Source organism: Pyrus communis, chromosome 13, assembly GCF_041283825.1.
Source record: "Pyrus communis isolate YQ-2024b chromosome 13, ASM4128382v1, whole genome shotgun sequence".
NCBI classification, from domain to species: Eukaryota; Viridiplantae; Streptophyta; class Magnoliopsida; order Rosales; family Rosaceae; genus Pyrus; species Pyrus communis.
In genome coordinates this window covers 26,544,168-26,564,086 of record NC_142577.1, presented here as the reverse complement: position 1 = coordinate 26,564,086, position 19,919 = coordinate 26,544,168, and the positions used below count along the sequence as shown (strand labels likewise).

Sequence of the window (19,919 nt, the reverse complement as noted above, 5' to 3'; positions counted from 1 at the left end):
TAATATACTGCAATAAGCAACACACATAACTCAATAATTCACGTATGTTAATTGTCTTATAGAGATTAAATGGGAAATGGAAGCACATGTGAATTGGTATAGATTAGAGAACATGGCTGGAAAATAAAACCAAAACACCCTTTAATTTACTAGAAGAAGGAGAACTTTACCATTTTTCTGATTTATTGGACCAAAATAAGCAAGCCATCACATGGAGGGCTGTTTATCATGTGCAAACACTGATATGCTTTTAAGCACCATACACTGTAAAACGAAAAGAAACAAAATAAAATAGAAAATAAGGCCAGTTCTAAGTTCTAATTAATTATCAAGCTTTTTTGACCTAGTCCATTTTTTCTGTGAATTTGCTTCTTGCCCTAATCAGACACTAATTTTTGTTAATTATCGTGTTTCCTTTCCCTAACGCTACACTAGTGCCCTAATCCTACATTAAACAATCACACGATACATACATGATTTTCTTTATACACACAAGACTTTTACGATCACAAATAATACATAAAAATTTGCGATCACAAATAATACTTATAAATCAACTCCTAAAGTACAAAGACAGGTTCACAAATAAAACACAAGATGTACTTTCCCAATTCTAATCTTGATTTCTCATGGCTGTCCATACTACTAGAGTGCAAATTAATTAAATTATATTGGTACCTTAATGCAAAGACCAAAATGGGTTAAGTTTTTAAACATACCAAAAATAATACAAAAAAATTACTCTCAAGTTGTAAGACAAGTGTACAAATATTTGTAAAGGTTGGAAGCCTAGAAGTCCCACAGATTATTTTTTGGATCACCGACTTTGCTTTGATGTACAGTTTTCACTTGGGATAAAAAAAAATTATAATAAACATGGTAGAGCAAATAAGGTATTTTGATTTATATATTATTTCTTTAATTTGAAGTGTTTATCAATTATTCAATATGGATGGTTATTTATAGGGTAATTAATGTTATTTTTCATTAAGTTGTCAAAACTATGGACCTGTACCTGTATTCACATTCAAACATGGCAATGTAAAACTTTCAACGTTACCAAAGTCTAAAAGAGAGCATAATTTCGCGGTTTATATTTGTTGACATGGGCTTATCATTATCTCTTTTTGTTGGAGGAAGTTTTCGATGTGTAAGAGTTAATTTTGGCAAAAGTTGATAATAAGGGGAGAGATGTACTGCAATAAGCAACACACCTAACCCAATAATTTACGTATGTTAATTGTCTTAAACAGATTAAAGGTTGGAAGTCCTCACTCGAGATAGAAGTCCTAAGGATCATTTCTTGGGTCACCGCTTTGATTTAATATACACTTAACTCGAGTACCCAACTGTCTCACGTAATACCACGTTATATAATATAAATTTAAGAATTTTTTGTATGATTGATGGGAATTAGTCTGACATTAATGTGTACTAAAGAACAAATTAGATTGATTGGATACAGATTAAAGATTGGAAGTCGTCGCTCGAGATAGAAGTCCTACAGATCATTTCTTGGGTCACCAGCTTTGGTTTAATATACAGTTTAACCTGGTATTAAGAAAAATACGTTACTATCTCATGTAATACTACGTTATACAATACAAACTTACAAACTTTTTGCATGATGGACGAGAATTAATCTGACATCAATGTATACTAAATGACAACTTAAATTGACTGAATTGGGCGCTACGTGTGAATATCACTCCTAATTACATTCTACTATTAGATCGGGTCATTATGGTGTACTTGGTCGATCTAAGTCTTTCATATTATATTAAAAAATACTTTTCCGGTTTTTCTAGGATTACATGCACATGATTACCATGCACTAGTCTGACGGTGTCTATAAATATTAAGCCCTAACATACAAGCTGAACACGCATTCTCCTAAAATCCCAAATCAATTAAGCAAACAGAATACTGATGAAGTTTCTTTGGGTTGTACTACTCATCACCCTTTCTGCACTTGGGGAGGGAAACACAACCCCCAACCAAGCATGCAACCCCAACGACCTCAAAGGCCTAAGCAATTTCAAGGCTGGGATTCCCATCGACACCTCCAGCCGCCTAGCGATGTGGGTTGGCGGCGGTTGCTGCGAGTGGCAAGGCATTACTTGTGACAACAGGACCGGCAGAGTGATTGGAATCAGCCTTCCAGCGTGGATCACAAAAGATGATGAACCTTTCCTCGCCCGTATGGTAGGCACTCTCTCTCCTTCAATAAATCTCATTTCATTCCTTGAAGTCCTGAATCTTGGTGAGAACTCTGACCTCACCGGAAACATCCCAGAACTCATCCTTCCGAAACTCCAAAGGCTTTACCTCTATTCAAACAGTTTCTATGGACCTGTGCCTGATTCAATTGCAAGCTTGACGCGTTTAGTAAGTTTGGATCTTCATAACAACTCTCTGAGTGGTCACATACCGCAGGGAATTGGTCAATTGCGAGTCTTGCAAGACCTTGATTTTTCAAACAATTTTTTGTCTGGTAAACTTCCCTCTTCCATGGCTAATCTGTCTGCCATTAGAAATCTAGGGTTGGACTCTAATTTTCTTGAGGGGCCAATTACATTTCTGTCGATCTCTCCGAAAATGTCTCATCTCCGGCTTATAAGGCTGCAGGATAATAGTCTTACTGGAAAAATTCCAAAATTCATTGGCCAACTCCCACAGCTTGAACACCTCCTCCTCTCTCGGAATATGATTGAAGGACCACTCCCTTCTGAGATGTCTTCTCTTAAACATCTCGAAACACTCGATGTTTCTTTCAACCCATTGAGGCTCTCTGCCATCCCGAAATGGCTCCCAGAGTTGCCGTCACTTCTTCGGATTTTCTTGGCGGGGTGCGAAATCCAGGGAGAAATTCCAGAGCTCTTTCCAAGTGCAATACAAGAATTGGACTTATCAGCTAACAATCTCACCGGAAGCATTCCTACACGCTTTGGAGATGAAAACTTTCAAATGCTCTTCTCATTGAACCTATCCAAGAACGCACTCGTTTCAAACATCCCTGTGTCAATTGGAAACTTGAAAAGGTTGATATGGCTTGACCTTCACGCCAACAAACTATCTTCCAACTTACCAGAGGCGTTGGGAAATCTGATCAAGCTGACCAAGCTCGAGCTGCAGCAAAACCAGTTTTCCGGAAAAATTCCAATCGAGTTTTTGAAGCTGAAGGATTTGTTGAAATTTGATGCATCGGACAATCTTCTGGAGGGGAAAATCCCGGAAGGCAAACCATTCAGTGACTTCCCGAAAAGCTCCTACTCCGGAAACAAAGGCTTATGCGGAAAGCCTCTCCCTCCCTGTAAAAAGACTTGAAGGCCTCCTATCTACGTAGCTAAATAACTTTTCTTTCGTACATGCTCAGGTTTATGGTACGTTAAATATTAAGCATCGGCATTTAAGTAGTTAGAAAACTGAAGGATGCTTGTTGCCTCAGTTCACTGGAGATTATGAGTCTATAAAACTACACAAAAGATGACACAATTTCTTCTTGATTTGAAGTGTATTAATGGTTGAATACGAGATTTACATTGTCCCATCATTTACAGGGTGTCAAAGGGGATCTTGGATCAACCCTAGTTGGTGGTAGTTCATGTAGTCAATTCCGTTTAATCGTATACAACATAAGATCTGCTCCGGCAACTCTTCGGGTTTGTTTCCCTGTTTCGAAATGCAAATATAAGATATAGATGAACAACTCCAAAAGGCCAGCAAAAGAAAGAATTAAGGGATTGATAATGGAAGTTTAACTTGCTACTGGGAAAAATTACCTGAATCGTGAGCCCGACATCCAAAATGCAGTGCTTCAGTCTATCTAGGAACGCTTCAAACCCTTTCCTAGAGATATAACTAAATCTGTGCATATCCAAATCAATCTCGAGGTAGTTTTCTCCCTGAAATCCATTACAGTTAGCAAGAAAAGAAACACTTAAGAAGCCATATAAATCGAAGGCGAATTTGGAAGACTGAAGTCAAAAATTAAAGTAATCCAGACAGGCTCACCATGTAAAATTCATGTTGAGGACGAGAAAGAACCGGCTTTTCATTGTAAGCCTGCATAAGTTTCCGCTCTGGTGCACTCAAGTGAAGATCTTCCACATTAGCAACACGTCCCAAAATTTTCAACCTTTCTCGAAAGGATGCAATTGTGTCCACGGGAAAACCTTTGACCTTTTCTACTTCATCGTCAATTACCCTCTGGCATGAAAATAGGCATGAGCGTGAATTAAAAAAAAGTTTACGCAATCTGCTGGGATGAATCACCCAGCATCATCTCTGATGGAAAAGATATTTCCAAAACAAAAGGTTCGGTATGAAATGGGACTACAACGAAAACTTCAAAAGGCTCCATCTTACTCTGATATTTTCTTGAAAATTAGGTGGAAGTTCTTTAACGTACATATCGTTAACCTTAAAGTACAAAACAAAATTCATTCCCTCTCCATCCGTCTCACCCTGAAAAATTGCAGTAGGATACAAGGGTACCTGTAGAATCAATGAGAAGGACATTTTTTAACATCTGAATAAGTTTTACACATATCTAGAAAGCAAAATCAACTGAATCTCATTAACTAGCCAGAAGGTATCTAAACTAACTACTCATCTTGAACTCAATTTGAGAACCTAGCCTGAAAATTGTTGTCACAGGTGGCAGGGTACAAGTCCTCAACCGTTACAGCTTATTGGTTATTATTCAACTTATATTCTGAATCCGAGCTGGATAGTCTGAATCCGCACAAGGAGTTAAGTTGTCATAGGCGCTTAAAAATTATATTACCTGACAAATTTAAAGATGGACAACTGTGCATACAGAGAGCAATACAAAAGGAGAGAGGCGGGGGGAGGAGAGAGAGATCAAACTTACCTGTACATTTACAACAAGAACAGCGGGAAGATCTCCAGAAGAATTAACAACAGGCAGTTCCACAAAGCGAGCTATATGATCTATTTTTCGCTGAGATAAAAATACATCAAGACCAAATGGATAATATGCAGCATAGCTGGGAGCATGCTCCTTCTTTCTGTCCCTGCAATAAAGAAGATCAAATTCAATGGTCAATTGGAAAAGTAGCTTGGCAACAAAGATCTACACAGGTAAATCTCAAATTTTGAATATAGTGAATCTTATATGTTAAAAAAGTGTGCCAATTACGATCAATATTTTACTACTGATTATTTTAATATAAAAAAGTGTGAATGTAGCCCTATATGAATGTACATATGTACATGTACAAGTTCTCAAACTAAATGAACACTTTACTCTGCGAATCTTACCTAAAGTAATTCGGCCCCCGAACTTTGAAAGAATTTGGCTCAATATGTGACCAGGAATCAAACATTTTCTTATCTATAGGGCAAAAAGGAACTTGAGAACCTGCTATTGGTCTTTGCAGAAGCATCTTCGAGGAAACTGGAAATATGCGTAAAAAAACAAAAGGTTAAAGGAATTACAATTGGATATGTTTGCACTAGACTAAAGAGTCGGAATGCTTACAATGTATGAACGCTAAGAACTACCATCAAACAATATAACATTTACTTAACTAACAATCTACGACCAATTTAGGGAATAACCAAGAGAGATACTACTCAACAAAGTAGGATGATGAGAATAACGAAAATTTACTACAAGATTATAGATGACAGTAAATCTTAAAGGAATAAGCGGCGCAAGGACAGGTTTCATGAATAACAAGGTTGCAGCTAAAGACTAAAGAAAATGCACACTCAAAATAATAATGATGGCAAAGAAATGAATCCCATGCGTGTTTACCATTTGCATGCCATATTAGCTTATCAAAAGATAGTTCTAGTTCTTACATAAACTTGCATTGGGATGTCCTTCTTTCCATTTAAAGGGAAGTTTTATGGCAGCTTTTTTCCTTGCACTTGGTGGGCTAGAACTCAGTGACCTTCTCTTTTCAACAGGGGGAACAGTTGAAGCAAGAAAAGGCAGACAGGTGCTTGGAAGAATCCCACAATTGTCCAATATTCCTTCCTCCTTGGGAGAAGATTCATCGACAGAGGAGGATATTTCATCGAGGAACACAGGTTGATTTGCTTCAGTTGTCGAATGTCCATCAACGTTATTAGCATTCATGATATGATTATTGCTCTTTTGAGAAACCACACTAACAGGGTTGTTTGCAGAATCCCCTGGTTTATGTATCTGATCAGTAGAGGAGGCATGCAGGTCATTAACATTATACTGTTCACAATTGGCATCTCTTACTGACGAATTGCTTGATACAGACACGCGTTCAAATCCATTTAGAGATAACACCTCTGCAAATAAAGATATTTTAGTAATTCAAACCTAAAGACATCAAATTAAGAAAAAAAAAATTGAAAAACAATACAATATCACTGAAATTAGACATCGGTAAAACTTTACCATCCTGAACACTATGGAAATCTTCATCGCATTCTTCGGACTCAAATATTGCAACCGGATCAAACCATGAGTCCTCACTACTTTCTGCGGACGCCATCATATTTTTAACGATAATCAGAAACTATGGACGTAGAGGAAATTACAGTACAATGCAATTTGAGAATTACAATGTTAAGAAAAACAAAAATGCCACCAAAACACTGACTAGTTTGTCACTAAAAAACTAAGACAACACAATTTTCAGCAGCAACAAATGCACAAGCAATTGCTTCTTGCTGCATATCAAGCATCAACCAACTCCAAGACAGATTTTCGGAGACGGATTCACATAAAGACTCTACATTTTCCAGAAAATCATAGCTTAAATTAAAAAATTGGTGGTTCTCAAAGAAAATTATAGCTTGTTCTGCGGTCAATTGCTCTATCTCAATTATGAGGTTCTTAATTAGTATCTTAATTACTCACATTATTTTAATTATCAAGAAAATTACTATCAAGAAAGCTCAAATTTTCCCATAAACAATACAATTCAGCCAAACAAGAAAATCCCAGAACTAAATTCCAGAAAATAACTCAGTTCCAAACAAAAAGGTCCAAAATTTCATCATTTTACAACTTCTAATAACAGAGCATTCTAGAGAGAGATGAAAAAATGGACCTTGGAAAGTGGGGTTGTTGAACGTGGAGCGATCAGGCGGGGCGGACCGATCAAACTTGTCCGGCGATCCCTCGGACAATCGACCGGCCCGACCCGGAGACTGTTTAGCCCGCCCGTCTCTCCTCCTCTTCCGGGTCCTCTTCCGCTTCGACGAGCTCAGTCTCCCTCCGACGCACCCCTCCGGCTTCGACACGCACGCCCCCATAACCCCCTCCCTCCCTCACTCTCCGGCTCAGATATCAACAAAACAACCGTCGCCAATTCACCATAACATAATTATAGAGAGAGAGAGAGAAACAAGAGAGAGAAAGAAAGTGAGCTGGAAGGAGTTACCGTTTGTTTGTTGGTTGTTGGTTTTTTTGTTTGTTGGAAGCAAAAGGTTGAGGCGGAAGCTTTAATGGCGGGCAGAGTCAAATAAAAGGAAGGACAAAGGTGGGAGGGAGGCAGCGAGCGACGGCGTTAAGGCATCTCTAAACAGGTGGGTGGTGGGGTTGGGGGCGGGACCCGCGACCAAAATGATTTGACACGTGGCGCTATGTGGTTTTACCTGACCCGGGAACGTGTGGGTATTCACCGTCTCTGTGGGATCTCTGTGTGTGTTTCGACGCTGCCGTTCAGCTTACGTTGTCCCGTAATTTTACGTTGAACGTTGTGCCGTTCGACTCACGTAAATAACGAGTTTGATTTATTTATAACTGAATTAATGTGGAAATTAGTTTTAAGTGTCGCTTCCTGATATCGTTGTATTAAAAGAGACACGTTACAATAACTTGATTAGGTCTCTCTCCAACCACATCTCATATACAAGTATAAGACTACTTATTTTGATCTCATCTGACTATACGTGGCCCTTCAATCCGGTCACTCAATAGTGCATCCCACGTATAATGACATCTTGTAATTTATATGTAAACATAAATATCTAACTATAAAAATAAATTATTTTTAACGGTAAGGATTGAAGCAGTATTCTTTGTTCCATTTGATTTTTTTTTTCCTTTCCGCTCTAATAATGAGTCCAACGAAACGTCGTAGTCTCATAGATAATATAAAGTTGTGCTACAGTTCCTCGACAATTACACTAAGGTCGGCTGGCCTATATCTACCAGCATCATTTGTCATTTTAACCATAAATAATAATATTATTAGAAAAAATTTAAAAAAATTATTTGTTATTTTAATTATAAATAATAATAATATTATCTCTTAATAACATAGGAAAAGAGAAAGAAAAATAGATAAAAGAGAAACAAACAAAAAGGGAAACCCATTTTAATAATTTAACCTTTTGTTTTGTCCACTCATTCTTCACCTATCAAAATTGATATTTTCCCTCCTCTAAAAGATGAAAGATTTGCTTTTGATACTCGATAAATAAAATATAAATTAAAATAAAATCCATGCTTTTTTCGTTTTATTTTATGTTTGCAATTGTATAATATTATGACGGTGTTATCCACACACTACATTTTAACTTTTACATATCTTTCGTAATTTCAAACTTTCGAAACAAATAAACCGGAAATGATCAAAGGATAAAATTAAACAAAAGATTGTGTAAAAAGTAAAAAAATGTGTAGATAACACAATCTAATATTAGGCTCACTTATACAATTTTGTTCTTTATATTTGTGAGCATGCAGAACAAAAATGTAGTTTGCACGGTGAAGAAAAATTATTGTAATATTTTAGTTTTATTGTACCAAGACATTAATTTTAAATTTTATTGTACCAAACCATTAATTCTTTATTTATTATTCAAGGTCAAATTGTTCAATATAAATTTTTAGTTGAATAAACTTTTGTATCATAAATAATATTAACAACGGCATTAAGATTGTTTATCTTCTTTTATTCGAAAAGTTTTCGTTATAACTTTTTTGTTTTATATAAAAAATTTGAATAATTGCAAGTGGCCTTTTACCACTGTAGTAAAGGAACTGAGCTCTTGCATGACAACATGAATTTAAATCTCATATATAGCTAATATAACTTCTAATTTAACAAAATCTATAATTTGACAAAAAAAAATTTGAATAATTAATCTTGAAAAGTACAACCCATGTCACTCATTTTAAATGTATTATATGCACTGATAAAATATCTAAATTACCAGTCATATAATACACATTTCACTTTCGAGTTTGGTACTAAATTATATATTTTTTAATAAAATAAATAAATAACATGTGCATTGAAAAATAAAAAATAAAAACAAGATACAAATATAAAAGGACATGTAATGCTAAAGAAATTAAATTTGTATATAAAGTTTTGAAAATTAAAAGACATAAAAGTTGATGATTGATTTATTCCTTAAACATTGATAAATGTGCTTATTTCGATTGATTGCACATCATTTAATTTATAAATTTAATTTTTAGCATTATTCATAAAAGGACATGTCGGATGGAAGACTAGTCTACTGCCATATATTGTGGCGTGGGTGACGTGACGGGGGCCCACGTGGCAGCTGTGAAGAGAGTTTTAAACCAATAAGCAAATAATCAAATAACGAATTACAAGGGTCGACACGAAACACTAAAATTAGTAAACTCCATGAGGAACGTTCGTGCATGTCCCAGATAGCAACAGCTTTAAAAACTTAAAGGGTTTATTCGGCAGTATATTTAAAATAATTGAAAATGTTTTGTGTGAAAATGATCTTGGAGTCAATTTTTAATAAAAATTCAAATATATTATGTAAAATCACTTGAAGTCTTTCTTAAAAAAAAGTACATAACCGGTGTTTCTTACAAAAAACACTTGAACTGCTTCTAAAACCGAAAAACATTTTCACTAAAAACGTATTCAGATTTTAAAAACATTTCCAAAAAGAGTCATAATAATACTATATCATCAATTTTTCTAGAAGATGAACAACAAGAAGATATTTGACACAGGATATATGGGACCTTTGCCTTAGGTGGTGGGGATTGGGACTGGGAATGCACTGCACGTCCTTCAAATGCTTTGCTTGCCACAACTATTTCATCAATCAATTCCCACACCTTTGAAAATTGAATTTAGTGAGAGAAATTAGCTTTTGTTTCATGTAATGACGGAATCAGAATTCAATGTTTAAGAAAATCATTATATTGGTTTTTAAATTCTATTATGCAAATGCAGTAAAATATATCACACAGGTCGCAAATTTAAAACACTTTGTGTCACTTCATATTTTTTATAATATTAACATGATAATAAATATTAAATTATGATGTAACAAATAATGTAAAAATTCAAAAGAGTCAGAATAGCATTTCCATTGAAAATAATATTGGAGTGCGCGTTACTCTAAAAGATTTAGGTGGGTCTATCTGCCCCGTCGACGACAGGCTGGATAAAGCCTGAACATTTTGTTTGTTTCCATCTACTTTATCCTTTGGGATCAACTTTTTTTTAGTCTTACACGGATTCGAAATTTATGGAAGCACGGAAATTGAAAATTAATATTTGGACATACAATTTACATAATTCCTACCAACCTAAACATAGAATCAAGTTATTTTAACGTATTTAGAACGGATTATTCTATTGTTGTTAGAAAATCATTTAATCTTTTCAAAAGCAATTTTAAACAAGAATCGACCTTAATCTCTTACGACTTTTACAGATAATTTATGTGTGGGTATGTAATGTATTCAAATCTCCACAACCAAAGTAAAAGAAAGGAGAAAAATCTCTACAACCAAAGAGATAAGAAAACAAGTGAAAGTTCAAAGGGAATGGCCGTATCACATTCATATGGCCAAACCAAATTTGACCAATGTTAAAGTTAGGGGAGGGGCCATTAATTGTCATCTGGGAAGTAGTTAAGTAGTTGATTCAAGTGCCGTCCAGGTAAATCCGCACGCCAACTTATGTTGCATCTAGGTTTTACTTTCTGTACGTCTTATTACAAACACCGATCCAACAATCTTCACACTTCGTACATCGTCCATGAACCCATCATTTCATCAACATATGATTTACTAATACCTTCGGAGGGAGAACGAGAGAAACCTAAATGCAATTTTAACATAGCAATATTTAAACTTATCACGTATAGTTATGTATTTTAATCTGTACACGTAACATCATGCAATAAATTTGTACTATCATCACTTTAATATCTTAGTTACATCTAAGTCCTCTTTAAACGAGTTAATTGCTCAACTACATGAATTTCTGGTATCTTCGATATCATCACCCTAACGTCTTAGACCATCTTCAAAGAAGATGTCGAATTTTGAACATAAAATTTAAATTTTGACATCTTATGTGGCACTTTCATATCTTTTAAAGTTTTGTTCTCCAACCAATATATCAAATTAAATTATTATTTTATTATTTTATAAATTAAATTATTAAACTAATTAAAATTTAATAAAGAACATTTAAAGTTTAATCAGTAATATGTTCATCCTCCTTAATTGAAAAGAAGAAAAAAGTGGGATAATTGTATCAGTCAACTCAACATTAATTATAATAAATGATTAAACTAATTAAAATTTAATAATTAATTAAAAATTACATTTGAAGCTGCTGTCAAATTTGATTGCAACCTCTTTTGATGTCAATTTATGTCATCGTCACATAGGATTTGGTACTTCGGTTAGAGAATATTAGTATGGTCTTTTTTTACTGTTATAGCTAATGTGTACATTTTAGCATGCTCTTAGTCACAATTTGTAAGGTTGGGTATCCCTAATGAATTTTGTAACAATGGTCATCAAATTCAACTTAACATTGTTGTCTCCAAGGAAAACCAGACAACTGGAGTTTAAAATATATAACTTCCTAGGCTTGGATTTTATAACACTATCGCCGAGCTCATAGATTAGGATTTGAATTTGAAACTAATAATAATATAAAAAATATTTTAAAAAATGGAAAGGAAAAAAAAACCAAAGAAGAAATACATGGTCAGCCCAAAAATTAATCAAGGTGGGCTGAAGCCAACATGGCCCAACCTGTTCTACATCTACAACACGAACATTTTAAGAAGAAAATGCGTCGACGTTAGGAGAAAAACTTGAGGATTACCTATTTGCTGAAGAAGCTGTGTGGTGGGAGGATCAGTGTGAGCAGAACAATATACAGCATGCTCGAATTGCAACGCCCAAATCTTGGTAATCCTTGAGATTTTAAGATTATGCTTTAGTCTCTTGCATGCTCGTACTTGTATGCTTGTAAACTTTAGTCAAATGTTTAAAATGATAAGGTGGGACTCCCACCGTGGGAGTGTAGACGAACCTAATTCGGAATGTGTAAGGCTTCATCTTGGGTTGTTGAGCACTCTGAATCTATATGCATTGATATTGTGCAATTATCCTGATCATTAGATTACGCAAGAAAGAAATCGATCATTCCGTTTGAGCTGATTGCTAATGCATTAGAAGAATTAGACAAGATTACTAATCATCACAAGTATTCACTGAGAAAACAGATTGTAGGCCAACTCCATACCTTTCTATCACTTACTGAGATACCTAGAACAGTAGCTTCCAATTGAGGTTTTGAGGAAGCCGACTGTGGGGAACAACAGTTAAACTGCCAGTGCAATGTTAAACAAGATTATTCAATGCAGAATGACCAATCGATGAGTTTTTCAATTTACAACCAGTAAAATTCACTTGCCTCTGACACGCATGAGTCCAAGTTATTGTTCTCTTGTAAGTTGTTCCCAGCTGACTTGCACTTTTGAGATAGATGTGAAGCTGCAAGTTTTTTAAATGTCCATATAAGTAGAGTACATGTAAACATCAACTCTCAACTTTCTTTCTCTTAGAAAGAATAAGTGAAGTAAAGCAGCCCTCGGAAGCAAATTTGTTTGCATCGAACATGGTATTTGAAGTGAGACAATATCTTCACTCACAGTGAGTGTATCATTTTCTTTTTTGATAAGCAAGTGTATCATTTTCTGATACATGAGATTCTAGAAGCAGAAAGGTTTTCATGACAAACCTGTATTTCCTCCATCGCCAGACCCGTAAGCCTTTTCTTGAGATTTTCCTGTATATTTCTGGACTGCATCTTCAATCCTGGAAAGTTAATAACAATGTTAAGTAAAAATTAATGAAAAACCACCCATTGTGCATCATTGCATTTGTTTATGATCTCCGATAAGAACATATATCTGCAATGAAGCATTCCTGTTTTCTACAACTTATGCATAGATGGTAAGAGTATGAGCACTACCTATTATCTTCCTTCGTCAAAATCATATTGCATCCTCCTTGGTGTTCCAGAATTGAGGAAAATACCCCTTTGTCCTGAAAAATAAATTGACGACAGTTCCCACAAGGAAGCAATGAGTGTCTTCACTAGAAGATCAATCAGAAGATGTTGGGGAAAGTTGTACATGCATCACAAGAGGCAAAACCATAAAACTTAAGAAATCACACCATGTATCCATATACATTATATGTTAAATTGTTAATTGACCAATTGGAAATGTGGCGTTCAATAAAACTTTGAATGTGAATTCATCAAGTGAAAGCATGGCAGGTTAAACCTAAAATTAAACTTTTTCTACCTCTTCATTCATACTTTTAACAGTGTCTTGAATCCGCCTTAAGACAATCCCCAAACTTCCAACTTCAAAACGCAATGCCTGATCATGGAGTTCATCAAGTAAGTTTAGAAGTCAATAGCAGAACTCAGTAAGGTCTAAACAAAAACAAAAACAATATGAAATTTAGACCTGTTTTTCTGAAATCAAATTCTGTATGACCGCATCCTTTGCTGATATAACTTTCTGAAGGTAAGGGTGGTTAAGAAGACATTGATGAGAAAATTTTTGGCTAAAACAGTAGACTAGTTTTACGAATCAATCGAACAAATGAATCTCTGATGCATGGATATATCTTCTATTTGTGTCTGGCTTGTATTACAAATTTTTGCTGCCTCCATCTGAGCTTCTAGTTCTGAGATGGCTTTATCCTTTCTCCGAGTCTCGTCTTCATAATTTTTTAGTTTGTTTTCCAGGTCACTGATCTTTTCTGCATAAATTAGTACATGGTCAATAAATTATTAGTGGTTTCAAATTTAACCTTTCCTTCAACAATTTAATAACGTAATTTACAACATCGAAGAATTGATATATAATGATAACTTGGAGTTACCAATAAATACTTTCTCTAATGTGGAAACAGTATCCAATTTGCTCTTTAAGCCTGCCACTGTGAACAAAGCAGTGAGTTAGGAGGGATCTGACGCTGCAACTTCAAATGGAATATAAGCATACAGTAAAAATTTAAAATGTTGCTTGCCTACTTCCTCTTTCTCACTAACAACGCGTTGCACATTATCCACGACTTTCTTTACCAAAATTGCCTCCTTTTCTATTGAATCGAATAGCAAAAGATGAGATTTTATCTTCTCAGATAGGAAAGCAAGCTTTCTGTCCCTGCATTGAATCGAGCGTTTCATTTCACAAGTGGATTCCTAAACATGAACATGACACCAGTGAGTCATATTTTGGTTAAATAGGTTCGATACAAATTCATCGTGGGATCAAAAAACACTGACAACATTGCATGGTAATCTCTCTCGATGTCATAATTCCAACGAACCTGATAAGCGTTGACGAAATTTTCCCTGGACTGGAGTAGGTTATGAATCGTTCCCTTCAACTCCTTTTGCCTGTTCTCGAGCATAGAATTGTCACTCTGAAGGTAACTCACCTGCAAGAACAAGATTCGAAAAACAAAAAACAGCTCAATTAAAACCAAATTTGGCTGTGATCTTTAACAAGCATTTCAACAAACACCTTCACCGCAAACATAAACAATTACATAATCCCACAAACCTCTCTTTCGAGTTTCTGTCGCAGCTCATTGGAGGAAGCCAATTCCGCCAGCAATTCCTGCAACTTTCTGCCGCATTCTTCCTCGGTTTGCTTTTGTTTCTGCATCCAAACACTCCGTCAATACGAACAAGTAAACTCAAATTGCAATCGGAGAGCAGCGATTGATTTTAAAGGGAAACCTGAATAAGAAGACGGAGCTGTTCGGCGGCGGAGCGTTCCCTTTCCTGAAAGTGTGAATTCACAAAGAACGGTGAGGGAAAGGGAGATAATGGAGGTGGCGGCGATGAGAAATCTTACTCGGAGTTCTCGGACTTCGGAGATCAGAGTTTGAAGCTGGAGCTTGAATTTGGAGAATTTCAGCAACTCCATTTCCGTCTAGTGTAAAATAATAAAATTGTTTGGATGGGCGCCGCAAAAATGGCCTTCACCGCTTTTAATTCGCATTTGATTTTCCCGCCACTGGAATTTCGCGTCCTTTTTTTTTTTTTTTTTTACGGTTTTTTCGTTTTACCTCTCATTTGACGCGAAATTTAACTTTTAAAAATCATCTAACTGTTAAAAATAATCCAAGTTTTAATTAATTACCTTATTGAAAAATTGGTTGAAGCGTGAACTCTCTCTTCTTTTATATATTAAACCAACACATGGCCACACACAAAATGTGTGTCGTAATTTTGTATTTTTGTTTTTTAAATGGAAGGAGAGAGGAAGAGAGGGAGAGAGACCGTGGGATGGGAAGAGTGAGGAGAGAGCTTTGCTTTTGGTGAGTAGATTGTAATAATTGTCTTTCAACTTTAATCAAATTGGAGCAATGGTCTCTCAACTAAAAATCTCTTACCATTGGTCTCTCAACTAAAAATCTTTTACCATTGGTCTCTCAACTCATCAAAACGTGTAGATATGGTCATTTTCGTCAACTCCGTCAAAATTCTATCAAAATAAGTTATGTTGGAATGACCACTGCTACAATTGTGTTAAAATTAAGAGACCATTGCTCCAATTGGATTAAAGTTGAAGGATCATTTCTTTAGTTGAATTAAAGTTGAGGGACCATTAATACAATTTTTCATATTTGCTTATTGATTTAGCCTCACGTGCATGACACGTGACTCATTTCACAGAAGTTTTAACGGAGTTGACAAAATGATCATAGATGCACGATTTGATGAGTTGAGGGATTAATGGTAATAAATTTTTAGTTGATTGATCATTGCTACAATTTACTCTTTTATTTTTTTTAATTAAAAATGTGTTAGAATCACGTGTAGCCGTGTAGGTGAGGTATTGAAATAAATAAATAAATAAATAAGCAAAATGTTGGTTGTGTGAAATTACATTATTGCCCACATTTCCTATTTATGTTCAGTTTTACTTAGAGAGTTAGGATGATAATTTCATGGGCTTTTAGTCGACAATGAAAATTTTATTAATATTTAGATATCTAGATAATTATTACAAAAATAATAATAATGCATGCATCTTTCATGGCAAACTTACTTGATAAATAATCGAAATTATTCACTCTTTATTATCATCTAAAGATTACATATGTAAAAAATTATTCACCTCGAAATTTTTTTAGTCATTCAGATGCATAAAACAAATTGACCGCTCATTATAGAGATGCTACTTGATACCAAAATCGTTAATTGTCTTAACATGTACGGATGACTAAAAGATTTTCAAATTGAATGATTTTTTTGCAAAAAATGGATTGGGTGATTTGAATGTTTATACTCTCAACCCTCGATCAATTTGGCCAATTAATCTTATCGTCGACTGCTTTGAATGTTTTCGTAGTGTACAGCTACCTAGCACCAGATAAAATACTGGATACGTTTGACAGTTGTGTCTGAAATTAGTGTCCAAATAGGGTCGCAAAGATGATGAAAACATGTTGAGAGAAGAATTCAAAAACTTATCACATATGTTCCCCATCTGCTTCTCCAGTTGGGCTGTCTGGCATTCCTCCATTTGCTTTAATTTATCTTTCAAATAAGCAGGATTTACAGCTCTCATTTCAAACACAAAATTAATAATTCATAAGAATCTAGAAAATATGCATGTTTTTTTAATTGGTGGATAAAAAGGGTTACCAATGGGACTGGATATTTTGGATCCAAATTCGGATTCTCCTGAATTTGGATCCTGTTCAGATGTTAGTATCGGAAACTAAGGATCAAGAAATTTGAGCATTTCGTTTGTATGAAAGAAAAAGCAAAATTCTTAGTTTACGTAAGGTGGTCAGCTAAATGAATTAATAGAAACCATCAGATTTAATTTCAGTGATCCGAATTTACTCATTGGCTCCAAAAAGTGAGATATGTCCAATTTCCTCAGGACTAGGATTCCCTCCCATTCTCTTTCCATTTCCTTCAATCTCCTCCTCTCACATTCTTTATTTTGTCTTTCTCTTTCTATAAAAAAAAATTAATATAAGATGTTGACGTAGCTTAACCGTGACCATTTAAATAGAATGTGAGAAAAAAAGATAAGGTAGACAATCCTACTTCATTTCCCCACTACCTACTATCTATCTTCCAATTATTATTAGCCAGGTGTCTCCTGGGCCACACATCATTTCACTGGCCTTAAAAAAATATGGTCTAATTCAGGACTCCAGTTTATGTACTTTCATTCCAGACGACACTGCAACTGTGATATGTATCATGTATGCCCTCAACCAACTAAAGTCCAAATTGTTAATGTAGTGCAGCTAAGCACGAGCTGTTTTATTCTCTCTTTTTTTTTTTTTTTTTTTTTTTTTTTTAAAGAATTCAATTCTATCGTACAAGAATTGGACAGTGTGAATTCAAGGTATAACAATAAAAGTAAAAATTCAAATCAATTTAGGTCATTCAATAGTTGTAGCATTTAATGTTACATAGTACAGATTAATTTTTCTCTCTTTTGTTAATGTCAAGAGAAATTTTTCCTACCCTTAATGAACCGATTACCAAAATGATACAAGGGCGTGCTAAGATTGTTTATGAAATTGTCAAAAGTATTTTATACAATCTAAAAGTGTTTCTTGTTACTTTTGACCAAGAAAGAACTACGTTTGGCATAACACCTGAAAACAGTTGTCGGTGGTAAAAGTGCTTTCTGAAAAATCACTTATTAAATTTTTCAAGTAGATTTTCAAGAAATACTTTGATTTCTAATAGAAACTTTTACATGTTTACAATAAGAAGCCCAAAAAGCATTTATCAGCATAAGACTGGACCAAGGACATCTATGAGAAGACCTAGCAACGTTTATACATTTCGTAAGAATATTTTCAACAAAAAATTTGGAACGAATAAAAACGCTTTCAAAAAACTAAATCAAATTCCCAAACATACCCTAAGATTGTAACACATGCTTTATGCATGGAACTGTCAAATTTCATCAATTTTTCCTTTTCCCATAATTAAGATTTTGCACAGAAAATACATTTTGAAGAACATGAACAGTGATAATTTGTTGTTATGGTATGGAAAACCAGAGAAAATTTTATCAAAAATTAATTAAAATTTTGAAAATGAACGATCGGTATGAAGATAGCGATTTTTATTCTATTTTGTCGTTAGAAAGATAGCGAAGACACGCCAAGAGGTTCGGTATCATTCGAGCAACAATCAATTGGAGGGACGTTGCTAGCGTTAAAGCGACACTCGACGGTGACAATCGCTAAATTCTTACCGATCCTTCATTTTCAATTTAAAAATAAATAAATTTGTTAAATTTTTCTTTTGTTTCCTTTATCATAACAACAAACTATCATCTTCATGTTATTCAAAATATATTTTCATTCCAAAATCTTGATTTTGGAAAAAGGAAAACTCGATGAAATTTGACAAATTGCATGCATAAAGCATGCGTTTTATGTAACTTATGTTTGAGATTGATCTCATAAGATGCATTTTTTTCATAACACGCTTTAACTAAAAGCCGAATAATTTTTGTTACAAAATATTTAAGTACTCATATTACCCATAATCATTTTAAAATTCTTAAAATATTACCAAAAGCGTTATTGATTTTATGAAAGCATTTTTATTCATCTAAAATTGTTCGTTGAAAAAATTCTTAGTTGCATATGCTCTTATAAACTATGAATTGCTTAGACATTATGGGACCATGTAATAAATTAAAGGATATCTATGAGACAAACTAGCAATGGCTAAGCAATTCGTAGTTTGTATGAGCATTTTCAATTAAGAATATTTTCAACAAATAATTTTTTTTTTTAACAAGCGATATTATCTAACTAAGGGGTGAGATAATGAGCTAAGTCTTACAATGGACGAGCCATAACAATGTGGTTCAAATTTGTCTTCGGCAGGAAAAAAACCTAAGACCTCTCATTTACTAGTGAAGAATAATACCCTAGATCATAATACTAAGTAGCGTAATTGCAAATGCTCATATAAACTACGAATTGCTTAGCCATTGCTAGTTCGTCTCATAGATAATTTCAACAAACAATTTGGAACCGAAAAAATATGCTTTAACCAATAACGCTTTTGGCTTTTAAGAAGTTTTAAATGTTTATGAGTTATAAAGTACTTAAATATTATATATATATATATATATATATATATATATATATATATATATATATATATATAAACTTGTTGTGCTTCTAGTTAAAGCGTTTTATGAAAGAAAAAAATGCATCTTACGAAATTAATCTCAAACATGCCTAAAGATTGTATCACGTAAAACACATGCTTTATGCATGCAATTTGTCAAATCTCATCAATTTTTTCTTTTTCCATAATTTATGATCACTCACCAATTAAGAACAGGGTAGGATTTTCTCCTTTCCTATTCTCATCCCCTTCTCTCTTCTTCTCTCACACATTGTTTTTTGTCTTATTGTCTTTATAAAAAATATATATATATAAAATGTTGACGTGATTTAACCGTGACCGTTTAAATAGGAGAGGAGATAATGAGAGAAAGATTAGGAGGTGGGAGAGAATCCTCCTCCATTAAGAACACCGGCTGGTAATAAGCCCCAAACAACTACTTTTTTCAGCATTGAAAAATCCATCATTATCCATTATTAAGTA

General features: G+C 34.4%; 3 protein-coding genes across 3 annotated transcripts; 1 reads left to right on the top strand and 2 right to left on the bottom strand.

Moving 5' to 3' along the window:
• The first annotated feature begins 1,757 nt into the window (after positions 1-1,757).
• On the top strand, positions 1,758-3,654 carry LOC137737935 (uncharacterized). The gene has a single exon (XM_068477523.2). It carries the CDS (start codon positions 1,930-1,932, stop codon positions 3,325-3,327), a length of 1,398 nt encoding a protein of 465 aa, XP_068333624.2. The 5' UTR covers positions 1,758-1,929; the 3' UTR covers positions 3,328-3,654.
• LOC137737934 (uncharacterized) lies at positions 3,488-7,729 on the bottom strand. Its single transcript, XM_068477522.2, has 9 exons — positions 7,065-7,729; positions 6,407-6,490; positions 5,833-6,297; positions 5,287-5,422; positions 4,877-5,039; positions 4,369-4,497; positions 4,015-4,209; positions 3,783-3,905; positions 3,488-3,672 (listed from the first exon to the last, which is right to left on the bottom strand). Exons 1-9 carry the CDS (start codon positions 7,267-7,269, stop codon positions 3,565-3,567), a joined length of 1,608 nt encoding a protein of 535 aa, XP_068333623.2. The 5' UTR covers positions 7,270-7,729; the 3' UTR covers positions 3,488-3,564.
• A 2,221-nt stretch (positions 7,730-9,950) lies between these two features.
• On the bottom strand, positions 9,951-15,329 carry LOC137736304 (RUN/FYVE domain protein). The gene is made up of 16 exons (XM_088683133.1): positions 15,157-15,329; positions 15,039-15,083; positions 14,860-14,958; positions 14,624-14,734; positions 14,321-14,495; positions 14,174-14,230; positions 13,914-14,050; positions 13,753-13,812; positions 13,585-13,662; positions 13,248-13,321; positions 13,014-13,090; positions 12,687-12,766; positions 12,516-12,599; positions 12,303-12,380; positions 12,093-12,184; positions 9,951-10,075 (listed from the first exon to the last, which is right to left on the bottom strand). Exons 1-14 carry the CDS (start codon positions 15,226-15,228, stop codon positions 12,303-12,305), a joined length of 1,227 nt encoding a protein of 408 aa, XP_088539259.1. The 5' UTR covers positions 15,229-15,329; the 3' UTR covers positions 9,951-10,075; positions 12,093-12,184.
• Between the last annotated feature and the right edge of the window lie 4,590 nt (positions 15,330-19,919).